The following is an 11987-nucleotide window of genomic DNA, read 5'->3' as shown; positions in this document are numbered from 1 at the left end:
GTGTACGAGCGCAAAATTTCACATGCACTATTTTCACCGGTCGCTTAGCTGGAGGAGGGCGAGTGACTGTCGCCTCACCGCACAGGCTCCATAGGAAATGAAYGGAGAGCGAGCGACGTCGCCTCCCGTGTGTCGAGCCCATAAGAAACAGTGGGTCCTCACCAGGCTGTGTAGAGATGCTGCTCTTTAATATTGTTTATTTACTGTTTTCAGTTGTGTGGTGTTTAATTTACATTTTGTTGTTTTTTGTTTTTTTTATTCAAGTACATTTTTTTGTCAGAGACTGAGAGTTCATTTTGTTAAACATTCTTTAAAAATCACCGTTTATTGATCTTTGAGAGGATGTACTTACATTATTACACTTTTATCATTATAGTAGTTTTAAAATGGCCACCAGACAGTATTATTGTTTATCTCAGTAATTTCTGAGACAATGAACCGTCCAGATAAATGTGTAATCCTGACAGGTCTATGCCTCGGACCTGTCCTCCCACCTGGAGGACCTGGACGTCCTGGGTCTGGACGCCCAGCGGCGTCACGGCAGCAGCGGCTCCAACGTGTCCATGGACTGCGGCGAGCAGGACTGGGCGGACGACGACGACGAGGATGAAGACCACCCGATGAGGTGCGGGCGGAGCAGCAAGACGGACTCCTGCTCCTCCAGCTGCTCCGCCCAGCTGTGCTCCTGCTGCGCCCTGTCACAGAGCTTCCCCCAGCAGGGCTGCGGCAGCGACTCGTCCTGCAACAGCTCCGAAGGCGTCCTCGTCAACTTCAGCGCCATTTTCAACAAGATGAACAACGGCGTCCCGGAGAAGCCCCGGGCGGCCGGCTCCTCGGACCACTCCTGCGCCTCCTCCGTCTCCGACCTCCTGGGAAACCAGCAGGGCTCCACCGGGGGGGCCTTCTACCTGGACCTGCACACCTCCCCCACCGAGCCCCGCCCCCCGCAGCAGCCCAGCCTCTCCAGCACCTTCCCTCTGATCCGCAAGCCCCGCCTGTCCACCTCCTCCACCTGCTCCTGCTCCGCGGAGCACCGGGGGCCCCTGGACCTCGACGCCAACTGCAACGCCTTCCTCCCCGCGTACGGCGGCTCCTCCGGCGACCTCACTTCCTGCCTGCAGAGTCAGGCGCGCCTGGTGGTCGCCACCCAGAACTACTACAAGCTGGTGACCTGCGACCTGTCGTCCCAGTCGTCCCCGAGTCCCGCTGGCTCCTCGGTCCACAGCTGCTCCGAGGACAACAGCAAGGGCAGCCCCACGCCGCCGCCACAGCCCAGCGAGTACTTCCTGTTCAGGCAGCGCGCTGACGAGGAGGAGGAGGAGGAGTCCCCTCAGGTAACTAACACAGCTCAGGTGAAAATGCAGGTTAGGTGCTGAAAGATTTTAGCTGATAGCTGCTGAAGAAGCTGAAAATGTTTCAAAAGAAAATGCTTCAGAAGTTCAGTTTGAACGGCTGATTTAGCTGAAAGCAGGAAAAAAAGTGAAAATTCAGTAGAAAATGACAAAAAATGTGTCACAGCGGCTGCGCTGAGCTGCAGTTTAGCTAAAATCAGCAGAAAATAGTAAATATTAGCTAAAAACAGTAACTTTAAAAGCAGAAAAATGTTGATACTAACAGAAAGAATAAACATTAATTAGAATTTACAAGAAGCAAAAACCATGAAAAGTATCTAAATCATGCTAAGAAAAAGGGCTAAAAGTAGCTAAAATGAGCAAAGATAAGCTAAAAGTAGCAGAAGTTGAAATTAGCAAACAGAAGATGATTGGGAGAAAAAAAAAAGATTACCAAAACGTTACAATTTGTTGTAAAATAGCTAAATTGAAAGTTTTCATTCATTTCAACATAATATTCATTTATTTACTGTATTAGGTATTTGTACATAGTTATATATCACGAGTATAGTGTTTTTTGTTTTTCTTTTACTTATTTTTCTTTATTCTATCTCAGCCTGTCCTGTTTTCAGCTGCTGTAATGTGCAAATTTCCCCACTGTGGGATCAATAAAGTTTTATCTTATCTTATTTAAATATTTTTAAATAACACCAAAATTGAAGAACGGTTTTGTCCCGAAAAACATACAGGTCTGATATTTTCATCTTTTATTTTGATTCTACTTTTTGCTTTTTTTACTTTTATATATTTCAGCTTCCTCAGCTTCTGTTTGGCTGATTTTAGCTGCTTTTCTATTTTCAACTTTGTGTGCTTCCTTCAGCTGCTTTCTCTTAAATTTAGCTGTTTTCTGTGTTTTTAGCTACCTTTAGCTAATTGGAGCTTATTTCAGCTAAATTCACCTTTTTGTGATCATTTTATATTCTTAGTTTTCAAATAAGCAAACATGATTTTCCTGTTTCTTTGCTAATTTCAGCTTCCTTTGGCTTGTATTTGGTTGATTTTAGCTTTTTTCTGGTTTTTTAGCTATCATTGTGACCTTTTCTGCTATTCTTCATGCTAATTTTAACTTTGTTACTTTCAGCTACTCTGCTAATTTCAGTTCTCCAGTTTTAGCTACTTTTAAGTTAATAAGATTTTTTAAACAAAATTCAAATTTTTGTGAAAATTTCATCTTCTTGCTGCTTCATTTGGCTTTTTTTGTTTCTTCTAATTTCAGCTAATTTTGAAAGCTATTTAATGCTAATTTTAGCTTGTTTTAGGTCTTCAGCAAAAAATCTTTCAGCATTCGCACTGCACTTTTGCAATTATTTCAGCTCTTATTTCAGCAATTTCCTGTGAAAATGCAGTGTGATTGCTTAACGCTGAAAGATTGTAGCCGACAGGTGCTGAAGTCAAGTCAAGTAAAAGTAGCTTAAATTAGCAAAAAGAAGCCAAAAGACAAACAAGAGTACAAAAAAGTTGCAAATTATTGTAAATTAGCTAAAACAGCTGAAATTGACTGATAAAGCTAAAGTGGCTGAAAAAGCTGGAACTAGTAAAAAGATGTAGAGTAATCACATTTGCTGAATGAGCAGTGAGAAGCTGAAATAAAGCTAAAATTAGCTGAAAATAGCTAAAAATTAGCTAAAACAGTGGAAAACAGCTGGAATTACAAGAAAGAAAACAGCTGAAAAAGCACAAAAATGAATAAAATATCTGGAGGAGGCTAAAAGAAGCATTAAAGAGCTGAAATAAGATGAAAAATAGCTAAAAGGAGCAAAACAAAATCTGAAAAAGCAGATTAAACTTTAGCTGCTTCCTAAACAGCTAAATTTACCTGCTTCATAAACAGCTGAACTTTACCTGTTTCCTAAACAACTGAACTTTAGCTGCTTCATAAACAGCTGAACTTTACCTGTTTCCTAAACAACTAAACTTTACCTGCTTCATAAACAGCTGAACTTTACCTGTTTCCTAAACAGCTGAACTTTAGCTGCTTCATTAACAGCTGAACTTTAGCTGCTTCATAAAAAGCTGAACTTTACTTGCTTCATAAACAGCTGAACTTTACCTGCTTCATAAACAGCTGAACTTTACCTGTTTCCTAAACAACTGAACTTTAGCTGCTTCATTAACAGCTGAACTTTACCTGCTTCATAAACAGCTGAACTTTACCTGCTTTGTAAACAGCTGAACTTTACCTGCTTCATAAACAGCTGAACTTTACCTGCTTCATAAACAGCTGAACTTTACCTGTTTCCTAAACAGCTGAACTTTTTCTGCTTCATAAACAGCTGAACTTGTTTTTTTTTCCACTTGGTTCAGCGAGATGATGAGGATAAGGACAAAGAGAAGAGGAGGAGTCAGAAGGAGGAGCCAGCTGGCTCCGCCCCTGCGTCCACCATCATGGAAGGTCAGGTGTACGTCAACGTTTCTCCTCCCCTGGCGGGGCGCAGCGTCGTCGGAGGCCCCGCCCCCTCCGGGAACCGCCTCCGTTCTCGCAGCTACGACCGCAACCTGGACAAGTGTCCGTCCACGCGCCTCGGCTCTCTGGAGGGCATGATGAGCTGCCCCGTCCGGCTGAGCGAGGGCGCCGCCCAGGCCACGCCCCCTGCTCCTCCTCCTCCTCCGCCTCCTCCCCGCGTCACCTCCTTCGCGGAGATCGCCCGGAGCAAACGCAGAAACGGAGGCTCGCCGTCGACGAAGGTGGCGGCTGGGGATGCGTTCTCCTCCACGCACTCCCACTCCTCCGTGGACTTCTCTCCCATCCTGGAGCAGCGGGTGGAAGCGGTCAGCCCGGTGGGCTCACCTGTCCCCTTTACCAGGTGTTACAGCCACGGCAGCATGGAGCGCCACCTGGAGGGCAAGGCCAGGGCTGAAGGTACGACACCTGAGATTTATCAAATAATCACTGAGCAGCTCCGACACACAAACAAATGTATGTTGTGTGTCTGTGTCTGTGTGTGTGTGAGACCCCGGTTCCAGAGTGTGGATTAAGTTCTAGTTCAGGTTAGGGTTAACTATAGACCAATAATGGTTAATTTTACTAGTTAGGTTTAGAGGTTTAAGTTTTTCATTTCCTGAGTCGTTTGTGACTTTTTGAGCCTTTTTTCTTTTTATAAACCTTTCTGACTTGAAGGTTTTTATTTCCTCTTGTCTCGCTCAGTGAATCTAATGGCAAAACAGACATTTTAAAGGCCTCAGATTTATTTAATTCACCGTTTCCTGACGCCCTGAGATGATTTCTGTTCATAACGAGCTGCAGAGCTTCATCTCGGTCAAACACACCTCTTCATCTTCATCATTTATAATTCATCAGACCTCAGTGTTTCACAGCAGCTTCATTTTGAAGCTTCAGTCAAACGGTTCAGTCGTGAGGCGAAGGAGAGGCTCAGAGCTGTGACAGGAAAAGCTTTCTGCTGTTTGATGAAGGCGAGAGAGGAGAGCTGACCTGAGAGAGGAAACCTTCAGGGGCTCAGTGCTGCCCCCTGTGGCTGAGCAGTGTCACTGCAGCCCCATCTGATGGTGGGCCGGCCCACAAGTGACAAACAGCTTGCGCAACAACTCTGACGTCTCTCTCTCGCTCTCTCTCTCTCTCACACACACACACACACACACACACTGCTGTTTGTCATGCTGCACACTGACGGATCCAGCAACACAAAAACAGCAGAAAAAAGGCCTCCTTGTTGGTTTCTCTCCTGGCGCAGTGCTTTCAGGTTTACAGTGCGTGTGTGTGTGTGTGTGTGTGTGTGTGTGTGTGTGTGAGTGTGTGTGATAAGAGCTTTGTGACTGAGCAGTTTTCTCTGTTGCCGTCAACCTTTTATGTTTGTGTTTTGCTGAAACATTTGTAAAATAATTCTTGATTTATGTTGATATTTTCGCAGAAAACCTTTTGTTTCTCGGTTTTATTAACCAGCCGAGTTTCTTACAGAGCTTATAAATCTCATAAAGGTAAATGATTTATAACAGTTATGGACGGGGAGAAAAATGAAACCACCAAACGTCGGTTGGAAGACTTTTATTTACCATTTCTAAAAGTTATTTTATGTCCTAGATTTATACTAACTGCTATTTAAATAATAATGTAGTTTAGATTAATTCTTCCAAACATTTAGAAGCGGAGATGATGAAGATCAGCTCCTCAGCTCTTTATTTGGATCATTTGTACTTTTTAAATGTTTGTGTTAAAGGATTTTAGCTCAATGAAATAGTTTTAAAGTTCATTCCTTCAAAATAAAATGATCCAAAGTGGGAGAAATACTTTCTTTTATTTTCCTAACCTGTTTATTTTCCCTCTCTCGTCTGGTCCAGGTGGTCTCTCCGGTTCTTCGGACCTTCAGCCAGCTGTGGTCCGCTACAGCAAAGACCAGCGGCCCACCACCCTTCCCATCCAGCCCTTCACCTTCCACCACCAGTTCGCCTCCAAGCCCGCGCAGCCGAAGCCTCTGCTGCCCCTCCTCACGGGCTACGTGTCTGGGATGCAGGCTCGCTCCGGCTCCGGTTCTGGTTCTGGAGCTGCTGCCGGCGAGGACGGTGAGGATGCAGCCGAGAACGAGCGGGGCTCCGGCGGCGTCACGGCTCCTCCGTTAGAGTCCGTCCGGCCCTCACCTCTGGGGAGCTACTCCCCGGTTCGCCTGCAGGGGGCGCCCAGCTCCGGGACCTGCTCCACCTGCACCCCCAGCCCCCGGCCCACACACAGCCCCTCCTGTCCCCTCTCAGCGGGGCCCGGCTCGCTGCAGACCCCTCCCGCGGTAAAACACGGAGGAGGGTCGGCAGCGTTACCCCCGACTCCTCCTCCTCCTCTGTCTCTGGGCGTGAAGAGAGGGGTGGCCCCACCCACTCTGCCGGCGGCCCAGGGGCCGTGTTTCCACCGTGGACCGCTTCACGGGGACTCTCTGAGCCCGCTGGGCTGTTTGGACTCTGGGAAACACACGGACCAAAGCAAAGGTCCTGGAACCAGAACTCACAGTGGTACGTTCTCAAAGCCACGCCCACTTTGGACAAAAAAACACAACCAATCAGAAACAGTAAAAACCTTTATTAATGATATTTAATATGGTTTTACCACAGTATCTATGGTTTATGGTGGAATATGAGGGTTTTTAAAAGATTTAAAGGTTTTGTAGCTAACGCTCCCTCCTCCACGTGAACCTAAATATTCTCTTTAAAACTGACAGAAAAACAGTTCTTATCTCAACTAGAGCCTCAAAACTCTTCTTGTAACAAACTCCAGATTATTTATCAATTTGACTCACTTTATTTCCCACTTTCCTTCTTCCTGCTTGTTTTTCTGTGTTGCTGAACTTTGCTGAGTCATTTATAGATGGATGTATTTGCTGTAAAAAGCTGATGTTTATTGTAGTTGTATCTTAGTGGGTTCCAGTGGTGGGCACGGCTCCACTAATAGCTGAACTAGCTTCTCATTTAGCAGATTAGTTTTTTTTTTTTTTTGCTAACTTTGGGAACTGTTAACGGGGCGATTAGCTTCCACTAAATTAGGTTCAGCTAATTTTAGGTCGGCTAAAAAAATTCACAGGTTTTACGCAGTTTATCACAAATTAGGTAAAAACTGTTCTTTCTTATGAGCAGAGCTGAACATGCTAGGCCTCGTGTGTAGCATGTAGCATCTTTAGCAGCTAAAGATGCATCAAAAAAACATTTAACAATATTTAAATAACAAATACGTATAAAATATGGTAGAGAAAGAATTTGCTATTTATTGTGTGACTAAATTTAAACCATATTTATAATAATACAAACTCAAAGAAATGCTTTTATTCTGAAAGGGTTAGACTGAATGTATTACAGAGTAGGTAGAGCTAAAACTCTGGTTTGGATTGTCCCACCTTCAAATTAAACTAATAAAAAACTAACAACAGGTTTGTGTCAGTCTCGCCAGTCGTCTTAGCAGCTAGCGTTAGCTTCTGTTAATTTTCATTTTGAGTTTTTTCATGTTTGACGGTTAGCATTACATCTGCTAATTTTATTTGTTTTTTTACATGTTTAGCGGTTAGCTTTGGCTAATCTAAATTTTTATATTTTTACATGTTTATTGGTTAGCGTTACATCCGCTAATTTTATTAATTTTTTTACTTGTTTAATGTTAGCTTCTACTAATTTGTATTTTTATAGTCTTACATGATTAGCAGTCAGCGTTAGCTTACATGATTTTTTTACATGTTTAGCGGTTAAAGTTATCTTCCACTAATTTTTTTTATGTTTAAAGTTAGCTTAGGCTAATCTAAATTTTTATATTTTTACATGTTTATCAGTTAGCGTTACATCTGCTAATTTTATAAAAAAATTTTACTTGTTTAATGTTAGCTTCTGTTAATTTGTATTTTTATACTCTAACATGATTAGCAGTTAGCGTTAGCTTCTGCTAATTATTTTTTACATGTTTATTGGTTAGCGTTACATCTGCTAATTTTATTAATTTTTTTACTTGTTTAATGTTAGCTTCTGCTAATTTGTATTTTTATACTCTTACATGATTAACAGTCAGCGTTAACTTACACAATTTTTTTACATGTTTAACGGTTAGCTTTGGCTAATCTAAATTTTTATATTTTTACATACTTAGCGGTTAGCATTACATTTGCTAATTTTATTTATTTATTTAATTGTTTAACGTTAGCTTCGGCTAATTTAAATGTTTATATTTTACGTGTTTAGCGGTTAGCGTTATCTTTTTTTCTAATTTAAAAAGAAAATACAGTTTATCTTTAGGTAGTATCTTGTTTAGCATGTTAGCGGTTAGTGAAGCTAACTCTTTGGTTAGCTGTTCCACCACCGGTGGGTTCTGTTTGTGACGTTCTCCGGCGTGCTCTTACTTTTCTCCTTCTCTCTCTTCCTCCCTCCATCCATGCATGAACTCACATCTTCTCCTGTCCTTCCTCCTCTTCTCTCTCTTCATCCTGCTCAAACATCCTCTGACCTTTGACCCTGACACCACCCTTCCCACCGACAGCCCACCACCTCTCCCCCCAGGCTCTCAAATGGAGAGAGTACCGCCGTCGAAACCCCCTGGGAGTGGAGCGGCTCTCCGGGGGCCACTCTTCCACCCGATCGGGACCCCTCGCCTCGAACGTGGACCTCAGAAGGACCGGGGGATCCCGACCCGCCCGTCGCAACGTGTTCGATTTCCCCACAGCTCAGCCGGGCCATGTGCTGGGCTGGACCAACGGTGCTCCAGATTCTGTCCAAAACTAGAGAGACTAGGGAGCACTGAGAGCTGAAGTTAGCAAGACAGTAGCTAAAAGCTAAAAGTAGCATGAGAAGAATGTTTTCGAAGGACCTGAAGAGAGAAAATTTGTTTTAAAAAATACAAACAAAAATGTTTTTAAACATAAATAAGTTTGCAGAAATAGAATAAATGACCAAAAGAAACTAAGAGAAATGCTGACTCAGCATTTATATAATTATACATTTAAAGTGTCTGTGACACGCATACAGTATTCTTCAAATACAAAAAGTCAAAGAAAACATTTATATTTAAGAAAGTTGTAATACACAGGATTTAACTCATTTTGTCCCATAACTGGCATATTTTGTTTTGAACTTGGCTCAGCCAAAGTGAAACAGGAAGTGACATCAAAGGGGAACTTTTTAAGTAAGAAAACTCTCTGGTCTTTGTTTATTAAAACAATATTATTTAAACTCTTCTTCATCTCTCTGATAGTGACTCAAATAATCTAAAGAAACATCAGATTCTTCTCTACAGTCTGTGTTGTTAGCTGTAGCACTGCTCTGTTTACATGCAAACATTACCCTCTGACATCACTTCCTGTTACTTCACAGGCAAATATCTCAACAACTGTTCATCTCAGCGACACGAAATTTCTTTTGCAATATTTTATCAATGTCCTCTTTCTAAAGAATGCATTCATATGTATAAGAAAAAAGTGACATCACAGGCACTTTAAGTGTTTTTAGGGCCCTCAGTGTTCAAAAATCTCTGTCTTCAGATGTTTTTTGTGAGATGCTGAGTTCTGTTGTTAATTATCTTCATGTTTTCGTATTTTTCAGCCGATCATTGTTCGAAGCTGCAGCAGAGCTACAGCGACTTCCTGCCGGATTACTTCTCCCTGACAGAGAAACCGCCTGAGGAGTTCTGCCTCTCGCCCGATGCCTCCTCCTCCTCCTCTTCCTCCTGCTCTTCGTCTCAGTCGCACATCTCCGTGGACCTGACGCAGAAAAGAGGTGTGTGAACGTAAAACCTGTAAATGTTGGGATATTTCAGTCCTGTACTCTAAAAAAAACTGACTATAGTATCGAACAGTGCTTTAGGTTCAATACACACTTGTATGGAACAATACAGATTTATAAAATTTATTTTATCAACTTGTCTTCTGAAGATGCTCTGTGTTGAAGGATCAGTGGATCTGTGTTCGACTACTCCACCTAGGCTGCATTTTTGAGCGCAGATCCACTGAGAAACTTGCTGTTTCAGCAACATTTAATTTAAAAACTGTACTTTTGAGGTTAAACAAATGTTCATAATTAATTTAAATAAATTACAAGTTAAAAGGGGCATGGACATTTCTCTTTTTGTATCGAAAAAATATCGAACCGTGAGACTAAAGTATCAAACCGAACCGAATCATGAATTTTCTGTATCGTTGCACCCCTAATATATATATGATTTGAGTCTAAATGTACAGCCGTTTTATGTGAGAAACGTTTTGTTTTGTTCGTTTAATCAGGTCTGGTGAAAGCCGTGAACAGAGCAGTGGATCTGATCGTGACCCACTTTGGAACCAGCAGAGACCCGGATGTGAAGGTTGGTGATTCTGGTTCTGGTCCTATGAACTGTCTGGTCAGTCGGAGACAGAACCATGAAAGAGGAGCAGATCAAGCTTTAAAACTGAGGATGAAAACGAGTTCTGCCTCCCACCAGGCTAAACTGGGGAACAGCTGGGTCAGTCCCAACGTGGGACACCTGATCCTGAAGTACCTGTGTCCGGCGCTGCGGGACGTGCTGCAGGACGGCCTGAAGGCCCACACGCTGGACCTGATCATCGGGCAGCGCCGCTGTCAGCCCTGGAACGTGGTGGAGGCGTCCACGCAGCTGGGTGAGACACATGGTGTTAGAGGACAAAGACCCAAAGACACCAGCTGCTCACAAAGTGTGGAACTAAACTGGGATGTAAAAAGTTTTTTAAAATATATGTTGGAACTGAAATAAAACTGACCGGAAACTGAAAAATGAAAAAAATTCTAAACTTCTTGGATCATATCATTAAAGCTGTATAGTGTGGCAGGTATCTTATAATTACCAAGTATAGCAGGCCATTGTGTCATAATTAAAACATATGGCAAGTTGTGTCATTTAATTAACAAGTATGGCAAGCCATTGTATTTTATTACAGAAATGTGGCAGCTCGCAGTATCATATAATGCTTATAAACACGGCAGGCTGCTTTATCACAAAATTAACCAAATATGGCAAGCCTGGTATCATATAAATAAAATATGGCATGCTATTGTATATAGTATATAATAAGTAGTGAGTATTGTAGGCCATTTTCATTCTGTAAAATAAACAGGTCGTGTCACATAAAGAATATATGGCAGGCTGTTTTATTATTTTTGAACAAGTATGGCTAGCTGCTGTATTTTATAATAAAAATATAGGAGGTTGTAATATCATATAATATAAGTATGATAGGCTGTTGCATCACAGAATTAAATTATGGCAGGCCAGTGTATCATAATTAGTGTGTATGGCAGGCCATTATCATACAATTAACATGGTATGGTAGGTCCTTGCATCATATAATGAATATATGTCAGGCCACTGTATCATTTTATTAATGAGTATGGCAGGCCGTTGAAAAATATAGTTTAAAATTATAGCAGGTCGTATCATATATTAAAAAATATGGCAAGCTGTTGTATCATATAAGCAAAAAAATATTTTTTTGTTTAAAATTATTATTTTTTTTTGTTTCAAATTTATTTTTTGTTTCACATCATTTGTTTTCTTTCCTTTGAACAAATTTATGGCACAATTTAGTTCCATAGGGAGATCTTCTGCTGTGAATGTTTGGAGCCTTCAGACGGTTTGTCCAAATTATTTAAAAAGAATCTTTACGAAGATGAGCCGAAGCTCTGAGCTTCAAGCAGAAATCTTTCTTGATGACTAAAACGTTTTTTAAAGATAGTCTCGTCTCGTCTGAGAGGAGAAAAGACCTGAACGTGTTCTTGTCCCCCCATCAGGCCCGTCCACTCGTGTCCTCCACAGCTTGTTCTCCAAGGTGAGCCAGTTCTCAGAGCTGACGAGCCACAGCATGAGGCTGAACTCCTTCATCTTCGGCCTCCTCAAGTGAGTCGCTTTCTTCATCGTTCCACAACGATCACTGACAACACATCAAACATTTAGATTTAGTTTTAATCAGAGTTTTAAAGTAACTAAGTACAAATACTTTGTTACTGTACTTAAGTAGAATTTTTGGGTATCTGTACTTTACTTGAGTAATTATTTTTCAGCCTACTTTTTACTTCTACTCCTTACATTTTTAAAAAAGACAAGAAGTAGAAAGTTGTTACTTTCATTTCATTTTTGCTTGTTTTCATTCCAGCTTGTTGTTGTAAAAAATAAAAACTATCCAT

At 41.8% G+C, this 11987-nt stretch overlaps 1 protein-coding gene across 4 annotated transcripts in view; it reads left to right on the top strand.

The window, feature by feature from the left end:
- The window catches only part of rusc2 (RUN and SH3 domain containing 2), a 27102-nt gene that overhangs the window by 10593 nt on the left and 4522 nt on the right, over window positions 1–11987 (top strand). Inside the window, exons 2-9 of one of the 4 annotated variants that reach the window (XM_014019690.1) lie at window positions 468–1334; window positions 3696–4251; window positions 5685–6344; window positions 8344–8559; window positions 9402–9575; window positions 10079–10155; window positions 10273–10447; window positions 11595–11700. In XM_014019690.1, coding sequence (XP_013875144.1) covers window positions 468–1334; window positions 3696–4251; window positions 5685–6344; window positions 8344–8559; window positions 9402–9575; window positions 10079–10155; window positions 10273–10447; window positions 11595–11700 — 2831 coding nt within the window. Of the gene's footprint in view, window positions 1–467; window positions 1335–3695; window positions 4252–5684; window positions 6345–8343; window positions 8560–9401; window positions 9576–10078; window positions 10448–11594; window positions 11701–11987 lie in introns of all 4 variants that reach the window. The other 3 variants (XM_014019689.1, XM_014019692.1, XM_014019691.1) reach the window with 3 other exon arrangements.

This window comes from Austrofundulus limnaeus, unplaced genomic scaffold, assembly GCF_001266775.1.
Source record: "Austrofundulus limnaeus strain Quisiro unplaced genomic scaffold, Austrofundulus_limnaeus-1.0 Scaffold226, whole genome shotgun sequence".
In the NCBI taxonomy this organism is placed as follows: Eukaryota; Metazoa; Chordata; class Actinopteri; order Cyprinodontiformes; family Rivulidae; genus Austrofundulus; species Austrofundulus limnaeus.
This window is presented reverse-complemented; position numbering and strand designations above follow the sequence as displayed.